Source organism: Triticum urartu, chromosome 7A (assembly GCF_056163025.1).
Source record: "Triticum urartu cultivar PI428250 chromosome 7A, HENAU_Tu73, whole genome shotgun sequence".
Lineage (NCBI taxonomy): Eukaryota > Viridiplantae > Streptophyta > Magnoliopsida > Poales > Poaceae > Triticum > Triticum urartu.
This window is the reverse complement of record NC_141879.1, coordinates 128,997,254-129,017,144: the sequence shown is the minus strand read 5'-3', so window position 1 is coordinate 129,017,144 and position 19,891 is coordinate 128,997,254. Positions and strand designations below refer to the sequence as shown.

General features: G+C 46.4%; 2 protein-coding genes across 3 annotated transcripts; both read right to left on the bottom strand.

Moving 5' to 3' along the window:
* Positions 1–3,809: 3,809 nt before the first annotated feature.
* On the bottom strand, positions 3,810–6,745 carry LOC125520638 (26S proteasome regulatory subunit 7A). Its single transcript, XM_048685602.1, has 7 exons — positions 6,528–6,745; positions 6,097–6,178; positions 5,798–5,889; positions 5,594–5,671; positions 5,448–5,509; positions 4,268–4,989; positions 3,810–4,149 (listed from the first exon to the last, which is right to left on the bottom strand). The coding sequence occupies exons 1-7, from the start codon at positions 6,612–6,614 to the stop codon at positions 3,992–3,994; spliced, it is 1,281 nt and encodes a 426-aa protein (XP_048541559.1). The 5' UTR covers positions 6,615–6,745; the 3' UTR covers positions 3,810–3,991.
* A 662-nt stretch (positions 6,746–7,407) lies between these two features.
* On the bottom strand, positions 7,408–19,432 carry LOC125519934 (RNA helicase family protein). Of its 2 annotated transcripts, none has more exons than XM_048684711.2 (13): positions 19,208–19,432; positions 18,458–18,664; positions 18,321–18,370; positions 18,071–18,151; positions 17,389–17,605; positions 15,758–16,142; positions 15,297–15,500; positions 14,133–14,293; positions 13,883–14,068; positions 9,799–10,030; positions 8,664–8,866; positions 8,013–8,147; positions 7,408–7,853 (listed from the first exon to the last, which is right to left on the bottom strand). In XM_048684711.2, exons 2-13 carry the CDS (start codon positions 18,559–18,561, stop codon positions 7,670–7,672), a joined length of 2,142 nt encoding a protein of 713 aa, XP_048540668.1. In that variant the 5' UTR covers positions 18,562–18,664; positions 19,208–19,432; the 3' UTR covers positions 7,408–7,669. The 2 variants fall into 2 exon arrangements, with proteins under 2 accessions (XP_048540668.1, XP_048540670.1); XM_048684713.2 differs by having other exon boundaries at positions 18,458–18,636.
* Positions 19,433–19,891: the final 459 nt, after the last annotated feature.

Sequence of the window (19,891 nt, the reverse complement as noted above, 5' to 3'; positions counted from 1 at the left end):
CCTTTGGAGAGGAAGCACACTTTCTCTCTGCTCTCCTATCTATGTCTCCGCTCCCACTCCTTGCTAGTGCCCTTGTGGCATTTGCTATCATTTGGCTAAAAATATTCATAAAACCTCCCATTCCTAACCATACACTTGGACGTAACTCATCAAGCAATGCAAAAGAGTGCGAGAGAGATAGTGTGTCTCATTCCTGACTTGATGTATAGTTGTGTAGGAAGAATGTTTTAAGACAATATATAGTCTAGAGAAGAAGCAAATGTGGTGGGTGGAATGCAATATGAAATGCAACTCATCAATAAAAGATACACATCACATCGCATTAGATTTGAGATTACCCCCAGTAGTGAGAGCATTTACGGTCGGGCTCCCCAAACCTCACATATACGCCCGGGCGGACGGTTCGGTCACTGACCGGCCAAAAAAGTGTGACTCGGACGGACGCTTCATACATGCACTAAACACCCGGGCTGACTGACACCCTCATATCAAGCCCAAATCTAGAGCAGATACGGTGAGCCCCGGGTGCGTCCGCCATGTCGGATTGGGCCCACACTAGCCCACCCTGACTCCACATGCATTCGTCAGATCGAGCATTGGTAGATGATGATCTTGCAGAACATATGATCGCAACAAGAGAGCTGAGTGCAAAGTAATGGTTGCTTACAATGTTTGATTCACAGCCACATGCCACCCTCATAAGATTGGTAGTTACTTTGTGGGCCATTTGGACTATGAGAAGGAAAGCAATACACGAAGAAATTTACCAAGCTCCTTTGGCGACACATTAGTTCATTGATCAATATATTGCTGGGTTGAAAAGCATTAAACGTCCATCAGGTGCGGTAGTTCATGCACCACCATGTGTCAATTGAGCACGCTTAGGCATGGATTCCTCCTCCCAGTGGGGTGGCAAAGATCAATGTTGATGGAGGGTTGGCGCGCAATGGCATTGTTGGAGCATCTTCTGTTGTCTGCCATAATTATATGGGAGTGTTCCTAGGTTCCTTAGCAATGGTTTTCCCAGATATCGATGATCCCGCATGCCTTGAAGCTCTAGCATGTCGAGAAGCTCTAGCTCCGGCTCATGATCTTATGTTGGACAAAGTGGTTATCTCATGTGCTTGCAAGCCGGTAGTGGAGGAAATCAAGAATGAAACTAGTACAAGACAAGTAATCACTCCTCGTGTCGCTCACTCCCTAGGGCGACATGGGCGGCGGCGCAGTCCCCTTCCATCGCTCCCCCTCCTCACTCCCCTCCCCTCGCCGTCGCGCGGGGGGAGGGGGGGGCTCCACGGGGCGAAGCCCGCGCGGACCCGGCGGCAGCGGGACCTCTTCTTCCCGTGCCGTCTCTCGCGAGGGGGAGCTCGCAGCGGAGGGCGATGGATGGCGGGCGGCGTGTGGTGATGGCGTCGGCCGCGGGCGGCGGCCTCGGTCCGGGCTCCGGCATGGCTTGGGCGTGGACGGCATGCGTGCGCGCGGTGGCGCTTGGTTCCGGATGTGCGCGTGGAGCACGGTTTGACAGCCGGGCGCGGCAACGGCGGGCGTGGCGGTTGTGCTGCTCTGGAGCGTGAGGTGCGCTGCAGGTGGAGGAGCTGCTCGTCCGCACTGCTGCTCTGTTGGTGCGGCTCCGATCTAGATCTAGTGTGAACTAGCTCTTCGATCTGGGAGCTGCACTTCGCGTTGTGACTTTGGTGGCTGCGGTGGTGGTGGTCGCGGTGGTGCTGCGGTGGTGCTGCGGTGGTGGACGGCGGCTACGGCCAGGGGGTGGTGAGTGTATCTGGTCATGATGGATCGTGGGATCCCGTGGCCGGAGTGAGATCGGCCTCGGCAGGTGGTGGTCGATGGGCAGCGATCGATGGTTGCATGTGGTCATCTCCAGGAGAAATCCTTTGCTCCAGTCCTCTTCGGAGCCGGTGACGGCAGCGCCCGTGGGAGACGTGGTCTTTCTTGGAAGCTTCGCGGGCGAGGTGTGCTCCTCCTCCGTACGGCTTTGGCTCCGGAGGGAAACCTCAGATCTGTTGGATCGGGAGATGGAGGCCTCTTCGCGTCTTTCTCTTCCTTGGGGGCATCGTCTCAGAGCCGGCCACGACTGGGAGACCGGTGGAAGGCGGCATCTTCGCCGTGGATGGGCGACATCTTTGTTGCGTGATTTGCTGAGGCGGGGTGCTGGTTTCTGTTTGGCAGCGATGATGGCGTCGCGAGGAGCTTGGGTCGCGTCGTGGACTTCGGTAGTCGGCTCTTCCCGGCGTGTCTGAGGTGCTCTTCCGTGGTTTGCGGAGGCACGTTCGGCGCAAGTCCTGCATATTTCCCTTGCGATGCTCGTCGTCAAAGTCGGAGCTGTCGGTCGCTTGCGCGTGTGGCCATCTGTTGGCATGTGCCGCCATGGTTTCTGCAGCTGTTTTTGTGTGGCTTCGATGATGGAGCTCTACGGTGAAGTCGGAGTCGCCGTTCGAGGCAACCAGTGATGACGATGACGCTTGCGACTCCTCGGCGGATGCCTTTCTTCTTGGCAGCTTCGTGTTCTATGTCGATAGCCAGGTTGGCCGGAGGTACCCATGTCATATGGGTTGGGTTGTATCGGTTTTAGCCCGGTTTTCCGTTAATTAACCAGGCAATTTTCTTTTTCTTAATCAATGAAAATGGCAAGTTTGTTGCCCCGTTTCATAAAAAAAATAGAAATAGTGGCAGGTATGGCGAAAGTACATTTCTACACCCAGGAGCAAATGCTCCTGGTGTGAACAGTAACATCAAAAAATAGAAAAATAATTCAAAAAATTCTGGAATTTTTTTGTGACATACTTCCACAAATGTTTGTTGTGCATGCAAAATTTCATTGCGAAATCACATTTGTGGAAGGCATGCCGAAAAAAACAAAATCAGAGCTCCAAAATGCTTTTGTAAGTAACATTTTCAGAGTATCGATTTTGTTTTTTTACCATACCTTCCACCATTGTGATTTTGCGACGAAATTTTGCATGCACAACAAACATTTATGAAAGTATGTCACAACAAAATTTCAGAATTTTTTGAATTATTTTTAAATTTATTTGATGTTACTGTTCACACCAGGAGCATTTGCTCTTGGGTGTAGAAACTCCACGTCCCTATGGTTCTATTATTCGTGAAATCCAACAGGGTCAACATCAGTTTGCAAGTTGCGATTTCATTCATGAAGGTATGGCGAGGAATTCGGATGCTCATTTTTTGGCCAAATTTTCGGGTTTTTAGACCAAGGTCGCCACTTGTGGCTAAGTGCTCCGCACGACCCCTTTGTGTATCCCTATGAACCGATTGGTTAATGAAAAAAGTTGGCCTTCCCGCTCAAAAACAAAAAAAGCTCCCCTAAGGCGGCGCCTTGCTCTGGTTGGTTGCCACGTTCAAAGTGGATGGCAACGCGAAAGATTTCTAGTCCGGAGCTTAAATGTTACTATAAATAGTAAAATAGAAAATAAGATCTAATACGTATTTTTACACCAAAAATTGCTTAGTTTTCTGCTTGTGTGCAAATGCTTCGTGACGAAATCACATTCATGGAGTTAAGCAGAAATAAGCAAATTTGCAAATATTTCTTCATGGAAATTTGCACGTGCATAAAACATTGAGTGCATTCAACAATATTTATTGCCACAAAAAATCAGAGTTTTTTTAGTAATCTTTACTATTTTTCGAGAGCAGAAACTGCACGTTCCATCACAACGGTGCATCACAGCACTAAGACTCTATAGCATGAGAGCAACATTAACATACAATCAAAATAACCTACGCGATGCATCAAACAACTCAAATGTTCATGCGAGAGAAGATAATGGCATCATCATCATCATCATCCTTCCTTCCATTTTGACATTCCAATATTCCGACGGTACAGTCCACAGTAACATATGATGCAGTTTCTATTGGACAGGGAAAGAAAGCAGAGCAACAAACAACCACCCCGTAGAAGAAGGCCCGAGCGGCAAAGATACACAGGGGGCTAACGTCAGGCTATCTAGTTATAGACCATGTACTTTGGCGTGGCACTGAACTTTTGGTAACCCTTAATGACCTTGTTGACTGCATCAAGGAAATCCTTCTCCGTGACGGTCTTCCTGCGCGCACGGATGGCATACATTCCCGCCTCTGTGCAGACGCTCCGGATATCAGCACCTGTTGCAACACAGAGTCATACATGGATACATGAGAAGACTGTTGCTCATGACACACGAGGCATGGATGGGATCAGATCATCTGAGACTCGTGTCATGCCAGAGTACTAGACTCTTACCAGTGGAGTTGGGGCAGAGGCGGGCCAGCAGCTCAAACCGGATGTCCCGCTCGCAGTTCATCGCACGGGTGTGGATCTTGAAGATCTGGGTGCGGCCCTCCAGGTCTGGCAAGCCAAACTCAACCTTCCTGTCCAGCCGCCCTGGACGCAGCAGTGCCGGGTCCAATGTATCAGGCCTGTTGGTAGCCATGAGGACCTTGATGTTTCCTCTCGCATCAAACCCATCGAGCTGATTAACAATCTCGAGCATGGTGCGCTGGACCTCATTGTCACCCCCAGCGCCGTCGTCAAACCGAGCACCACCAATGGCATCAACCTCGTCAAAGAAGACAATGCATGCCTTCTTTGACCGAGCCATCTGGAAGAGCTCACGAACCATCCGTGCCCCTTCACCAACATACTTCTGCACCAACTCACTTCCTATCACACGGATAAAACATGCATCGGTCCGATTGGCCACTGCCCTGGCAAGAAGAGTCTTTCCAGTTCCTGGAGGACCATAGCAAAGTACTCCCTTTGGAGGATCAATACCCAGCTTGACGAACTTCTCGGGGTGAAGCATAGGAAGCTCCACAACCTCCCGCATCTTCTCAATCTGCTCCTTGCAGCCACCAACATCATTATATGTTACATCCGGCTTTTCTTCAACTGTCATCATTGTAACACTTGGATCAATCTTGGGCGGCAAAGGAATTTGGATCTGGTATTTGTTTCGATCAACCCTGCATAATACACAGGTGTAGAATCAACATATATAATGCAACTCATTCAAGAACAAGTAAAGCACAATAAGATGCTTTATGCAACAAACTTTGGTGATCCTATATATGAACCGATAGGAATAGAACAAGCGCAAAGCACAACAATAGTACATAACACCAGTTACAAATCACATTTCTAGTAGGCGATAGCCACAGCTCAATTGAAGGGTTATATTAAGATGCTTCTTTGGAAGTAGTACCCAGTCCACTATTGCACATCAGTGATGTGGCTTAGCACTCAAAAGTCAAAACTATTGTTATCAACAACTTAACTCTAGATTTCCGTTAAAAAGGAGTTCGCCATTACAGCTACACTCTAACTGCAAGTGTTGACACAAAGCATAACAGGTACAAAAAGCTTTTTGAGATCATCCAAATGGAAGATGTTATGTACTCATTGGAGATAACAGACAACTTACCCAACTCTCATTCCTTCCTCGATATCAGTTGGGGAAACTTTGTCACCTAAGCCGACCACAAACTGCAATATCCCCCAAAATCAACATCATCAATATTCAACCTCCAGAAGATATGATTGGGCTAAAATGGTACAGTGCTGACATACCTTTGCAATTTGTTTGACGTTGATGACATATTTGGCATCATCAGTATTTGGACTTATGATCTTCGTGCATCGAGCGACCTTCACACCAGAATTTAATTGACTATTAATTCACCGTGGAGGGTATGATAAAGCACCAAGGTGACAACAAAACCGCTAATTCTATGCATTCTGCAGAAGGTTAAGGCGGACATCATGCTAATTCACCTGCAGTGGTTGCTCCTCCTGCATCATCTGTTTATCTGACACAAGATCCCACTGGCTTGGTGGAGCCAACCCAGTATCAGACTCCTTTATCCCTGAAATCAAATCAAACGTGAAATGAGCTAGATAGAACACAACAAGGTGGGATCGCACAGGCACTTAGAACTGATAATCAAGTACAGCCACCAATCAGACTAGCCAAAACTGGTGAGAACTTGGGAATGCAGCTGCATATGTTTGAGCATCCTGATCCTAGACCCAGGATTAAGGGGTGGTCAGAGGACACATGGATGTGCACGTACCGCACAGGTCATTGATCTTCTTGGCCATCTCCTTTATCTCCTTCTCGACCTTCTTGATGCTGTTCGAGTACGGCCCAAGCCCCTGTAAGAGCAGGAAGCCATCCATCCAAAATTAGAAAATTCCACCCAAATCGAGACGCTGCAATTCAGCAACACGGTATATGCCTCGCTGTAGACCACGAGAATCGAAACCAAACATTCTTCTCCCCTGTCAAAAACCCTAATTCCCGACGCACAAATCGTAACGACACAAACTACGCGGCCAGCAGTTTCCCCCAAATACACACGACAACAGAAGTTGAAAGCCCTAGATGGCTAGATCTACGCGGCGCACGACTCCCTAGCCCCCAGAACAAGCCCGGGCGGCGGAGAGCTCCGGCCGAGACGCGCCGGGCGGATCGATCCGGTGCGGGGGGGAGGGAGGCGCTTACGTAGGTCTTGAGGAGGGCGATGTCGTCCTCGTCGAGCGGCCTCGGGTTCTTCTCGTTCAGGAAGTCGTCCTCCGGCTCCGGCGCCATGGCTCCTGCACCTCCTCCGGCGACGGCGACGGCGAGCGGCTGCGCTGCGGAGGCGGGGTCTGGCGGCGAGAGCGAGCGAGATGTGTCTCTGTCTGGTGCCTGCTCCTGTATATATGACTCGTTTTTCCTTTCTCCTCCGATCAGAATCTCTTTCCTCTTAGGCAAGCCACGCTCACGTGCCCGTACGATGCGAATCGGACGGCTCGGAAATTTTGGCCTCCCAGTCGGACCGCTGCATCGGCTCGTAGGCGAACCGGTTTGCTCTCTCCGTGCATATTCGAGTTCCGGATGACTTACTGGCTCGTCACACTGCGCTGAGGTGAGCTACCAATTTCCTTACAAAAAAATATCGTGATTTCACGCCATGTTTATGTTTGTGGTTCACTTTTATAGTAGATGAAAATACAGAGGTGGGCATGGTTTCATGCGCACTCACATGAATAGTGGATTAAGAAAAACACTAGGAAAGAATTGAAATCTTGGGATATCAAACTTGGTCGACCACTCTACTCGTGTATGAAATTTCTAGAAGGAATGACACCGGGGTATTCTCCAGTGAAGAAAATTAGGATCCCTTCAAACAGTAGCGGTTTTTGAATATAGCTTTGATTTTTCATTTTTGCCAAATGCCACGGGTGTCATTATCTTGTGAAGCTCCATACTCCCTCCGTTCGGAATTACTTGTCGCAGAAATTGATGTATCTAGACGTATTTTAATTCTAGATACATCCATTTCCGAGACAAGTAATTCCAAACGGAGGGAGTACATACAAGAGTAGAATGGTCGACCATGTATGCTACAAAAAAAAAGAGTTTTTATTCCTAATATTTTCTTCAAATTTACTACTACATTCATAGTGGCGACTCACGGTCTCACACCCAGTTTGGCTGATAACTGCAAAGACAATAAAATCCATGTAGCAGTAAGATTCTTCCCACCTTACAGCCGCCGGGCGTCGACCTCATTTGGCATTCCGATCATGCGTTATCGTCAGGTTGCCACTACATGTCGTCGTTACAACTTAGTACAAGGAACTACGGCTAAAGAAGAAAAACTAGTCTTCGGTGGCGTAGTACTGCGGGGCGAGCTCGGCCAGCCACAGCGGGTCGATCCGGGTGAGGTTCTTGACGTAGTTCTGCGTCGTCCGGACCAGCTCGTTGAAGATGACGCAGTCCGGCTTGGTCCGGAACAGCACCGACGAAGGGTGCATCTGCACGCTCTGCCCCGTCGCGAGAGCCCTGCCAAAACCAACAACGCACCAAGCCATGAGCTCTTGAGAGATTGAATTATCTAGCATACATCTCATTGGAACTTCCAAGTGTGTCGGAGAGATCGTGACAGAGTTCTCGGGTTACAGTCACAGATAAACCGCACGCTGAATGAAATCGGAGCAGTACCTGAATGATCCATCTGGCTGTCGCATTGCTGCGTTCAGGAAGAAGGCAGCGGTGAGGCACCTCCGGAACTGGACCATGTCGTCTCCACATGATGACAGGTTAAGCCCCATTTGTTGGACATGACCCTGGATTTGGCTGCACCACACAGAACGTCTCCATGTCAGCTCGCTGTGTCATCTGAAATTGCTACTTAACTGGAAACACTTCCCAGATTTTTGAAGACTATATGTATTTGGTTTAGCTATTACTAAATATGTGCTCATGGTCCAAGAATGAATGGCAATAGAAATTCAACAGAAAGAATTGCCTGCAGATATTTCGACTGCTGACGCGACAAATACATGGCATGCTCGAGCTGATTGCAGCACTGTTAAACAACGTTCTAAAAGGCCATTGTGCTCAAGCTGGGTGCAATTTTTTTTAATTAAAATTCGTTAGCAGGGGTCTCTGACTCGAAACCTCTTGTTCTAATAACATGAGCTTACGCGGTTGACAAAAGGCAAACAGTGCGTATACTCACAATTCAACAGTTTCAGAATTACAATCACCCAATGCCCACGGCAGCTATAGTATTTTCCATTTCATCATTTAAGAGAATGCATCCAATCTGGTCCAACAATTTAAGCCTTCAATAATAGTGTAAGAACTAACCTGTGAACATCACGAGCATGTCTTAAAGATCGATAATTGATGAAGTTTTCGAAGCACCATCTGTTCAAAGCCTTTTCCATTGTCTTTTCTTTAGCATTTGCGTTTTTGCTCTTTTCCAAGCATTCTGCGGCAGCTCGATATACATTCACCAAAGTTATATGGTCTCCTTCAGAGCTTTCAAAACTCTTCCTAGCAGCTCTTGCCTGAAAATGGGTTGAGGTAAAAGGATCAATGAATAAACACACTTGTAATTCCTCAAGAAAGAGACAAGTGCACTATTAATTGGTGGTAACAGGGGAAGAGCCCAACCAAATACAATTTGAACCTAAGAATTCCTCTTTGGCGTGCAAATGGGAAATCATAAGTTAGAGGCTAAAGGTACCATTTTGGTGGTAGCCTAAAGGTACTTCAATAAAACAGTATATGATTCCACCACATAACTCTGAAAATGATTCAATCACCATTACAAAATTCTTCGGCACCAATAAATTTTGCACTCTGGGGACTTAATAATAGAAGCAATGAATGCTAGTCTTTCTAGCCACAGGGGAAACCCAAGTCCATAGAGATAAATGAGAGCAAGTGTTGCAGGAAAAATGTAAACACAAGTTTCTCAGAAGTTAAATACTGATAACTACATGAACACTCAATGAGATTTAGGCTGTGTTTTAGGAAAATATATTCTTGGCAATTAATCAATGATCGCCAGTTCATCAAGAACCTGGAAAGCATGCAGTGTCACGCACCAGGGTGGTAACTCCATTTATAAAAGTAAACTAAATCCGAGACCCACTACATAAGATGGTAACTACTCATGGCTGGACCCAAAGTCCATTCCCCCAATTTTATTCAAAACTTTCTAGCATTTTCAACTTCAAACAACATGTGATCACGAATACTATTCAAATCGATACAAAATAATCCGAAACAAAACAAATGCCATCAGTATACTGTTCATCCAGGGCAGGAAAACGGGTAACGATCCAGTTCCTGCTGGGTTTTCAACCCTCCCTGCCTCCGTGGTCTGGCATTATGTCTTAAAAATACATCCAATGGTCTTATAACTAAATAATGTCCAGTAAGAACCTATTGTGGAACATACATCAAACAAGTTTCTGGGGACTCATGAGAATACCTCTTCCAACTTCTCACGTGGGGTGAAGAAAATTGACTCCACTGAAAGCATAGAAACAACAATCAACATTTCTTCCAAGCACTTGAATTCACTCGACACAATCAATGCCTTGGAGTACATGGGATCTAAAGGCAGCCTAGCCATCTGTTTACCCACTGGATCTGACAGCTTATAATCATCAGTCAAAGCTCCTAGTAAAATCAATTGCTCCAATGATTTCAAAATGGACGTCCTGCAGTATGTTTGGCACAATTAGCAAAATTTGATGTCCATACAAAGCAACTTGCTATTCAGCTTATACTAGAGATTTCTGCAAAGCTTATAAAGAATAATGTTGAAGTTTCCAGTGAATGCATTCATCATAAGGTTCGTAACAACTTAACAAGTCCAGACAGAAGTTTGCTTTAGCAGAAAATTTTAAGCAGGCTGGGATCATTATCACAACAACAACAACAACAACAACAACAACAACAAAGCCTTTAGTCCCAAACAAGTTGGGGTAGGCTAGAGGTGAAACCCATAAGATCTCGCAACCAACTCATGGCTCTGGCACATGGATAGCAAGCTTCCACGCACCCGTCCATAGCTAGCTCTTTGGTGATACTCCAATCCTTCAGGTCTCTCTTAACGGACTCCTCCCATGTCAAATTCGGTCTACCCCGCCCTCTCTTGACATTCTCCGCACGCTTTAGCCGTCCGCTATGCACTGGAGCTTCTGGAGGCCTGCGCTGAATATGCCCAAACCATCTCAGACGATGTTGGACAAGCTTCTCCTCAATTGGTGCTACCCCAACTCTATCTCGTATATCATCATTCCGGACTCGATCCTTCCTCGTGTGGCCACACATCCATCTCAACATACGCATCTCCGCCACACCTAACTGTTGAACATGTCGCCTTTTAGTTGGCCAACACTCCGCGCCATACAACATTGCGGGTCGAACCGCCGTCCTGTAGAATTTGCCTTTTAGCTTTTGTGGCACTCTCTTGTCACAGAGAATGCCAGAAGCTTGGCGCCACTTCATCCATCCGGCTTTGATTCGATGGTTCACATCTTCATCAATACCCCCATCCTCCTGCAACATTGACCCCAAATACCGAAAGGTGTCCTTCCGAGGTACCACCTGGCCATCAAGGCTAACCTCCTCCTCCTCACACCTAGTAGTACTGAAACCGCACATCATGTACTCGGTTTTAGTTCTACTAAGCCTAAACCCTTTCGATTCCAAGGTTTGTCTCCATAACTCTAACTTCCTATTTACCCCCGTCCAACTATCGTCAACTAGCACCACATCATCCGCAAAGAGCATACACCATGGGATATCTCCTTGTATATCCCTTGTGACCTCATCCATCACCAATGCAAAAAGATAAGGGCTCAAAGCTGACCCCTGATGCAGTCCTATCTTAATCGGGAAGTCATCGGTGTCGACATCACTTGTTCGAACACTTGTCACAACATTATCGTACATGTCCTTGATGAGGGTAATGTACTTTGCTGGGACTTTGTGTTTCTCCAAGGCCCACCACATGACATTCCGCGGTATCTTATCATAGGCCTTCTCCAAGTCAATGAACACCATATGCAAGTCCTTCTTTTGCTCCCTATATCTCTCCATAAGTTGTCGTACCAAGAAAATGGCTTCCATGGTCGACCTCCCAGGCATGAAACCAAACTGATTTTTGGTCACGCTTGTCATTCTTCTTAAGCGGTGCTCAATGACTCTCTCCCATAGCTTCATTGTATGGCTCATCAGCTTAATTCCACGGTAATTAGTACAACTCTGAACGTCCCCCTTGTTCTTGAAGATTGGTACTAATATACTCCGTCTCCATTCTTCTGGCATCTTGTTTGCCCGAAAAATGAGGTTGAAAAGCTTGGTTAGCCATACTACTGCTATGTCCCCGAGACCTTTCCACACCTCAATGGGGATACAATCAGGGCCCATCGCCTTGCCTCCTTTCATCCTTTTTAAAGCCTCCTTCACCTCAGACTCCTGGATTCGCCGCACAAAACGCATGCTGGTCTCATCACAGGAGTCGTCTAGTTCAATGGTAGAACTCTCATTCTCCCCATTGAACAGCTTGTCGAAGTACTCCCGCCATCTATGTTTAATCTCCTCGTCCTTCACCAAGAGTTGGCCTGCTCCGTCCTTGATGCATTTGACTTGGCCAATGTCCCTCGTCTTCCTCTCTCGGATCTTGGCCATCTTATAGATGTCCCTTTCACCTTCCTTCGTGCCTAACCGTTGGTAGAGGTCCTCATATGCCCGACCCCTTGCTTCACCAACAGCTCGCTTTGCGGCCTTCTTCGCCATCTTGTACTTCTCTATGTTGTCTGCACTCCTATCCAGGTATAGGCGTCTGAAGCAATCTTTCTTCTCTTTAATTGCCTTCTGGACGTCATCATTCCACCACCAGGTATCCTTATCTTCGCTACTCCTTCCCCTGGACACTCCAAACTCCTCCGAGGCCACCTTACGAATGCAAGTCGCCATCTTCATCCACACATTGTCCGCATCCCCTCCTTCCTCCCAAGGGCCCTCCTTAATGACCCTTTCCTTGAACACCTGAGCTACCTCCCCCTTGAGCTTCCACCACTTCGTTCTAGCGACTTTGGCACGCTTATCCCGCTGGACACGAATCCGAAAGCGGAAGTCAGCAACCACCAGCTTATGCTGGGGTACAACACTCTCTCCAGGTATCACCTTACAGTCTAGGCACGCACGCCTATCTTCTCTTCTCGAGAGGATGAAATCAATCTGGCTAGAGTGTTGGTCACTACTAAAAGTCACCAGATGCGATTCTCTCTTTCTAAAGAGGGTGTTAGCTACAATCATGTTGTAGGCTAGAGCAAAGCTTAAGACATCTTCTCCTTCTTGATTCCTGATGCCATGGCCAAAGCCCCCATGCGCCCCTTCAAAACCTGTGTTAGATGTACCCACGTGGCCATTGAGGTCTCCTCCTATGAAGAGCTTCTCACCAATCGGTACACTCCTAACCATGTCTTCCAGGCCTTCCCAGAACTCCCTCTTGGTGTTCTCATTGTGGCCTACTTGCGGGGCATACGCGCTGATAACATTGAGAACCAAGTCCTCAACTACCAGCTTGACCAAGATAATCCGGTCCCCACGTCTCTTGACGTCTACCACTCCATACTTGAGGCTCTTGTTGATCAAGATGCCTACGCCATTTCTGTTTGCAGCCGTCCCGTGTACCACAGCTTGAAGCCGGTATCCTCCACCTCCTTCGCCTTCTGTCCTCTCCATTTGGTTTCTTGGACGCAAAGGATATCAACACCTCTCCTCACTGCTGCATCAACTAGCTCCCGAAGCTTCCCTGTCAGAGACCCTACGTTCCAGCTACCTAAGCGAATCCTCCTAGGCTCGGCTAGCTTCCTTACCCTTCGCACCCGTCGAGTCAAATGCGAAGACCCTTGCTCATTTTCCACTACACCCGGGCGCCGATGTAGCGCGCCACTAAGGATGCGACGACCCGATCCTCGCTCACTTGCCACCGTATCCGGATCAAGATACGGCGCGCCACTTGGGGGGTGACGGCCCGGCCCTTGCCCACTTTCCACCACACCCGGGTTCCGATGTGGCGCGTCGCTGAGAGGGTTACGCCCCAACGAAAATCTTTTGGGTTTCATCTCCATAAGAGTGGCTGAGTTTTTACGTTGGCTCGCCAAGCCTATCACAACCCTCCTCCTTTACCCGGGCTTAGGACCGGCTATGTTGAGACAACATAGGCGGGGATCATTATCACGAATAACGAAATATTTCAAATACAGTATTACAAGTGAAATTACTAGTGTGTATCTTCTCAGTGCTATGATATTTGAGTTCTGCATAGGCAGCAATTGTCTAACATATAATTAAGCACAGCAGAACACATGAAACAAAACATCAAGCTCACACATTGCCAGATAAATTTCATGAGTAATTTTGAGTTTATCGTTTGCCATGTTGATTGCACTTTTTGCATGATACGTCAGTGACTTCACTATACTGTAATCAGATAGGGGGCAAAATTTTGTTTTACACATGAGCAGGAATAAGAAAACAGAAGTACGAAAACTCACCTTGATGGTTTCTCCATAAAATCGAAACCTATGATGTCATCAATCCCAAGAGCTTTGAGTTGTAGTACAACATTTGCGAGGTTACATCGTTTAATCTCAGGAATAGTCGATTCCGCCAGTTTATCGAACTCACATTCTTGGAACAACCGAAAGCACTTCCCTGGCCCCTCACGTCCAGCACGGCCACTGAGGGTAGAATAAAAAGGTAAGAGAAAGCACACAAAAATTATATTTGCTTGAAAATTTCTACCTCCTTTGAAGAGCCTGTGCTTTAGAGACAGGAATGATGATTAGGGACTCCATTCCAGTTACAGGATTGTAGGCGCGTGCTTTGACCATACCAGGATCAATAACATATTTAATACCAGGTATTGTTACAGAAGTCTCTGCAATATTCGTTGCTAGAACTACCTGACAGACAAACTGGACATTAGCAAAATGCTCCAAGCCTTGCATAATGCATACTACACAGTCATGTTTAGTGAAAGGAAATTATGGAAAATGGTAATAAGAAAATGCATTGCTCAATGAACCTTTCAAAAGGTCGAATTTGGAGATGAAGATGCAACATCTGTTGCATGGTGCAGGAATACAGGAAAACATAGGGCGAGAAATCAAGGCTACCTAAAAAAGTAATAGGCTGTTGGCTACACACCACCACCAAGTGTGACAAAACCAGCTCAAGCAAAAATGAGGCTCGGCTCACAGAACCTATAAACAAGTCACTAAGCATCATGGTACAGTAAAAGGTAGGCCAGAGGCCTCGCAAAAAAAGGTAGGACCAGAGAAATGAGATGGAAAGCAGGAAAAAAGGTAGGGAGGGTCCAAAAAAAATAGCGGCAGAAAGGGGGGAATGGGGGTAGTAAGTGCCTGTCAAAAGCCAACAGCACAAAAAACACGGACAATAAAAAAGCCTACTCCCAATGTGGCTTGTGCAACCAGGAGTTGTAGGCTGTAGGCACTCCGCCAACGTTGCGTCTCCACCTTCATGCCCATAGTGATTGCGCATAGATCATGGTTTTCTTGTGCCAAACGAACCAAATTAGCAGAGCAACCATGGAATCCAGGTCCTTGCACCACTGCTTCGGAGCCTGCTTGTGTTTGGCCAGCCACCAATCTGCTAAAGTGTCCACAGCCAAGGCCGGCTCAATGGGCATAATTTGTTTCCATGTCTAGCAGACAACTAATTAACTGCCCCCTCAACCCTCTTTTTTTGCAACTGCAGACTAATATAATGTGTGTGTTTTATTAGCAATAACATAAGTAGTTGTGTACAGAAGTGTAACTCTCAACCAAACGTAAGTAACAGAGCACTACAACAGATATAAAGAGCAGCAACTAAAGTATTTGTCATATAAATATGTTGGAAGTGGAAGAAAGGAAAAGTAAGCATTGAAAGAGCATAAAGGTTCACCTTCCGGGCTCCAGAAGGTGCTGGCTTAAATGCATTCATTTGCTGTTCTGATGGAAGAGACGAGTAGATAGGTGTAATCCATATCTTGCTACTATCTGCTGGAAGTTGACGAGCACGCTCTTGAATAAGCCTCTCTAGGGATTCAATCTCCTCTTGACCAGTTAAAAATGCAAGAATGTCTCCAGGTCCTTCCTCCAAATGGATCTAAGAAAGCAAACATCCAAACATGAAGTTCATAATCAAAGAGGGCTGGCTACATTAAGTCACAGTTGAAACAATAGGCTCTGCTAATTAGAAGATACTACTAAATTTAGGCCCAGACAAGATACATTCTCTTATCCTGGTTTCTGAAGGAAGCCTTTTTCTTTCAAAAACGCTTTTTAAGTTTATACATAGACTCCAATTTTCTTTCCTCCTCCCCAATCCATCCACATCTTCCATGCAAATAGGGTGATGCTCACCTGAAAGATCGTAACTAGTGTAGCATCTAGATAATCCGACTCAGGCTGATAAGTATACAGTGTGTCGACGGGGTATTGCCGTCCTTGAATATGTACAGCTTTAGCGCCACCAAAATAATCAGAAAAACACTTCGCATCCAGACTGGCAGACATAATAATCAGCTTTAGAGGTGCAATCTTTATTCCCTGGCATGCCTTCAGGGTAGAAGATTGAGAGTGATCTGGTCTGTCAGAAATCTTTCCATTTTTATTCGCATGAAGAGATCGGGAATGCTGCACTTTTTTCAACAAACCCAGCAATACATCAGTATGGACAGTTCTTTCGTGGGCCTCGTCAACAACTATAACACTATACTTAGACAAGAGTGGATCCAAAAGGGCTTCCCTGAAAATGAAAAGCAATTCTTCTATTACAAAAGTGAAAGCAATTCTTCTATCACAAAAGTAAATTCACAGATCAGACAAAAAAAGAGATAGAAAGAGATGAACCCACACATTTAGCCATCTATAACATGGCAAGATACAGCTGAAACAATGAATTGGTCAACAGTTTTTCAATAGAAACATCTCAAAAACAAAGAACACAACAATAAAAGTTACAGTGGGGGGAAATAATGCAATATACAACTCCGAAGCAAATAAAATGATATATGGACTTTCTTTTGTGAGCGAAATAGACTATGTTGCCAGTCTCAGGTCCATGCACATGTAGGGATGACTACTGTCACAAATGACTGAAATAGAGAGAAAGCTTGAATATAATACTGGTAGATCTAGAACATCACCCATCTCAAGAAAGATAAAATAGAAGTGTGTGTTCTACCTATTTTTTTCCCTTCATTCCTCCGATTTTTTAACTCATAAATGATTTATCCATATATCATTCGAACAGCATTACAAGGACATAGCCATCATGCTGGTAAGTGCTACTACATACATAATAAGAGAATTGCATGATGTAACCCTTCAAAAATTGAAACTGTTACAGTATATGTGGATTGCACTAGCCCTTTCCATCAGTTCGGGCTTTTGGTTGCATTGGCTAGTGCATGAGGCTTAACATGGTATCGGAGCTAAGGTCTTGAGTTCAAGTCCTGGTTTGCGCAATTTATCTAAAAATTGCAGTTGCCCCCCTTTGTGTCCACGTATAGGCCTCTTGAGTCATACGTGAGTTTCGCACGCCGTCGCTCTCTTCCGGTTGCACGTGTTGACTTGTCTTCCCCGTCACACGTGAGAGGGGGGGTGTAACAGTATATGTGGATTGCACTAGCCCTTTCCATCAGTTCGGACTTTTGGTTGCATTGGCTAGTGCATGAAGCTTAACAGAAACAATTCTCTATAGGAGCATACAGCATTAAATCAACAGTTACGCAAAACACTACAGAAAAGAATCAAACAGCAGGCAACAAAGTGGGTAGAATATCAGATAGACACAGGGAGCTAGCATAAAACAGAATAATACTCCCTCCATCCCAAAATTCTTGTCTTAGATTTGTCCACATACGGATGTATCTATTCACATTTTAGTGTTAGATACATCTGCATCTAGATAAATCTAAGACAAGAATTTTGAGACGGAGGGAGTAGATCATAAATAATCAAACAATAGACAATATGGTTGAGAAAATTACCTTAGAAGCAAACCATCGGTCATGTACTTAATCCTTGTTGCATTAGATGTGGAATCATCAAATCTTATAGAGTATCCAACCTTTCTGCCCAACTGATCATTGCATTCCTCGGCGACACGCTTTGCTACTGTCACAGCTGCAACTCTTCGAGGCTGAGTGATGCCAATCACTTTTCCATCCTGACAAAACCCACCATCATACAAAAACTGTGGCAACTCTGCGTAACAAAACAAAAGAAAGAGTATGATTTTGTAACAAAATACTTGACAGCCATATGGTTATTCTTCAATAAATGATAAAGAATGCTCCTCAAAAGAAACCACATAAGCAAATGTAGTCCGTGCTGGTCAAGCAATTCATAATAATAATTTCCGTAAGATAAAAACGCTACGACACAAAGAAAAAAAAGAGGTTTTCAAGCATAGGGACCTCATTTCGTGTTTATGAAATATTCCTTCAGTCACACTCTTACTCTTATATCATGTCGTATGAGTTAAATTTGAACTAAAACCACACCACTTATTTCTGAACGGAGGCAGTACCAGACTAACAAGTAACAACATCAATTCCATAAATGGACAAACAATAATCCCATTCATCACAGAGCTGCAGTCTTTCAGAAATTGCTTGACCCAAGAACAATGAGCAACGGGAGGGGAAAAGAGTGCAGTGAAACACTTACGAGTCGTTTTGCCACTACCGGTCTCGCCGACAACAATCAGCGTGTCATTCTTCCTCACCTCATCGACAAGTCTTTTCTCCACTGCAACCACAATCACCAAGTCATGCAACAAATTTATTGATAACTATATGATTTTTCTTCAATAACTGCTGAACAATGCTCATCAACAACAACAAATAGTATCTCTTGACTAAAGACAAAAAATAAAACTAGGGCGCAAGGGAATCAAACATTTGGCATGCAAACTAACCTGACGCGATGGGAAGCGACTTCCTCTGCTGACGAATCAGCTGCTTCCTCCTGTTCAACCCAACAAAAGCATATGCTCAGTACCCCGAGCAAATAAATCAAACAAACAAAACAAAATCGCGGCGAGGGTAGTGGCACCTTGCGTTATGCTGCTGCTTCTGCGGAGAAGCACCGGAGGAGAAGGACGGCATCTCGGGTGCTGGTGCAGACGCCCGGGCCCTGAAGCTCGCCACGGCTGGCATGCAGTGCTAGCTCGCCGGAATTTTTTTTCTGCGCCGGCGATAGGGAGGAACGGTAGGGCCTCGGCAGTGGCAGATCTAGGATTTTGAAACAAGGTGGTCCACCCTAAAAAAAGTTACAATAAATATGACATGCCAAAAACACAACAGAAATTGACCGATATGATCTTACAAACATATGGAAAATTCTCAAATAAGTCTTGATTTTGCATTAAGAAGAGCCTAAATGCCTTGAAAAGTTCAAAGAAGACTATGTGCATGTGTTCATTCTTCCACATTTGATACACATACGTAATCATGTGGTCCTAATTGACACTCTGTTCTTCAATATGACAATGACATTTATTGATCGAAAAAGTGAGAACAATGTGCCAATCGTTTGACCCAAACTGAAACAATTCAGTAGTAATAACATTTCTGAAAACTACAGCTCAAGATGCCACATGGATACAGAAAATGGATCCAAACTGAAACAATTCAGTAGTAAGTAGTAACGTTCCTGGATAGAATTCAGTAGTGATACGTTACAGTTTACAGAGGAGCACAGCAAGCCTAAATTCGTAACGTGAAGTAATGGCAGGTGGCAGCACGACGAGCACCGAGTAATGAGTAAACAGAAATTGGGGAGCAGGCGGAAATCTCGTCGTACCTCAAATCGGGCTGGGCGGCTGGCTGCGTGCCTCCTGCGGGTGCGCAACGGGCGCCGGGCGTCGACTGCCGAGTGCGGTCTGGGCGGGGCGGCCGCGGGCTGCCGGCTGGGCGTGGCGGCGCAGGGCAGGGGCGGGGCGGGTAGAGTCGACGGCGAGCCACGGAACCAGGCGGCGTGTTAGGGCGGGTAGAATCGACTGCTCGGGCTTTGGAGCTGGAGTAGGGGGAGGGGGGGGGGGGGGGGGGGGGGGCACGGTCCGTCGAGCGCCGCCAAGGAGGCACACCGCCAACCCACGGGGGCGAGAAGGAACCGCCGGTCGAGCGGGCAGAGAAGGCAGGCGGTGGGGTGAGGGGACGGAGATGGCTTGCGGCGGCGCGAGGGGAAGCGGGACGAGACGGCGACGGGAGGCGGCGGGACAAGAGCGCACGAATGGGCCAATGAAACTGAAGCCCAAGTAGCTAGCTGGCCCGTCTGATGCAAACCTTTTCTTGCGCCCCTCCCATTCCATAAAAAAATCTCACCCCTCCCATTCCATAAAAAAAAGAACGTCCCTTCCCCTCTTGCACGTCTCCTCTCTGTTGGGTCTCTGAGTGGCGGTGGCGTGCCTCGAGATGGGCATGCATTAGACCCGTGAAGATGGCGAGAGGTGGCGGCCAAGAACAGAGGCGGAGCTGGCTACAAGGA

Bases quoted from the DNA above. Each gene is read 5' to 3' on its own strand.
- LOC125520638 (XM_048685602.1), bottom strand. From the start codon at position 6,614: ATGGCGCCGGAGCCGGAGGACGACTTCCTGAACGAGAAGAACCCGAGG. The intron at 5,672-5,797 runs GTGAATTAGCAT...TCTGGTGTGAAG, and splicing joins AGGAGGAGCAACCACTGCAG to GTCGCTCGATGCACGAAGAT. The intron at 4,990-5,447 runs GTAAGTTGTCTG...TGTATTATGCAG, and splicing joins GAGGAAGGAATGAGAGTTGG to GGTTGATCGAAACAAATACC.
- LOC125519934 (XM_048684711.2), bottom strand. From the start codon at position 18,561: ATGCCAGCCGTGGCGAGCTTCAGGGCCCGGGCGTCTGCACCAGCACCC. The intron at 17,606-18,070 runs GTAAGTGTTTCA...TTTGTTACGCAG, and splicing joins CGGTAGTGGCAAAACGACTC to AGTTGCCACAGTTTTTGTAT. The intron at 7,854-8,012 runs GTACTGCTCCGA...TGGTTTTGGCAG, and splicing joins CAGCCAGATGGATCATTCAG to GGCTCTCGCGACGGGGCAGA.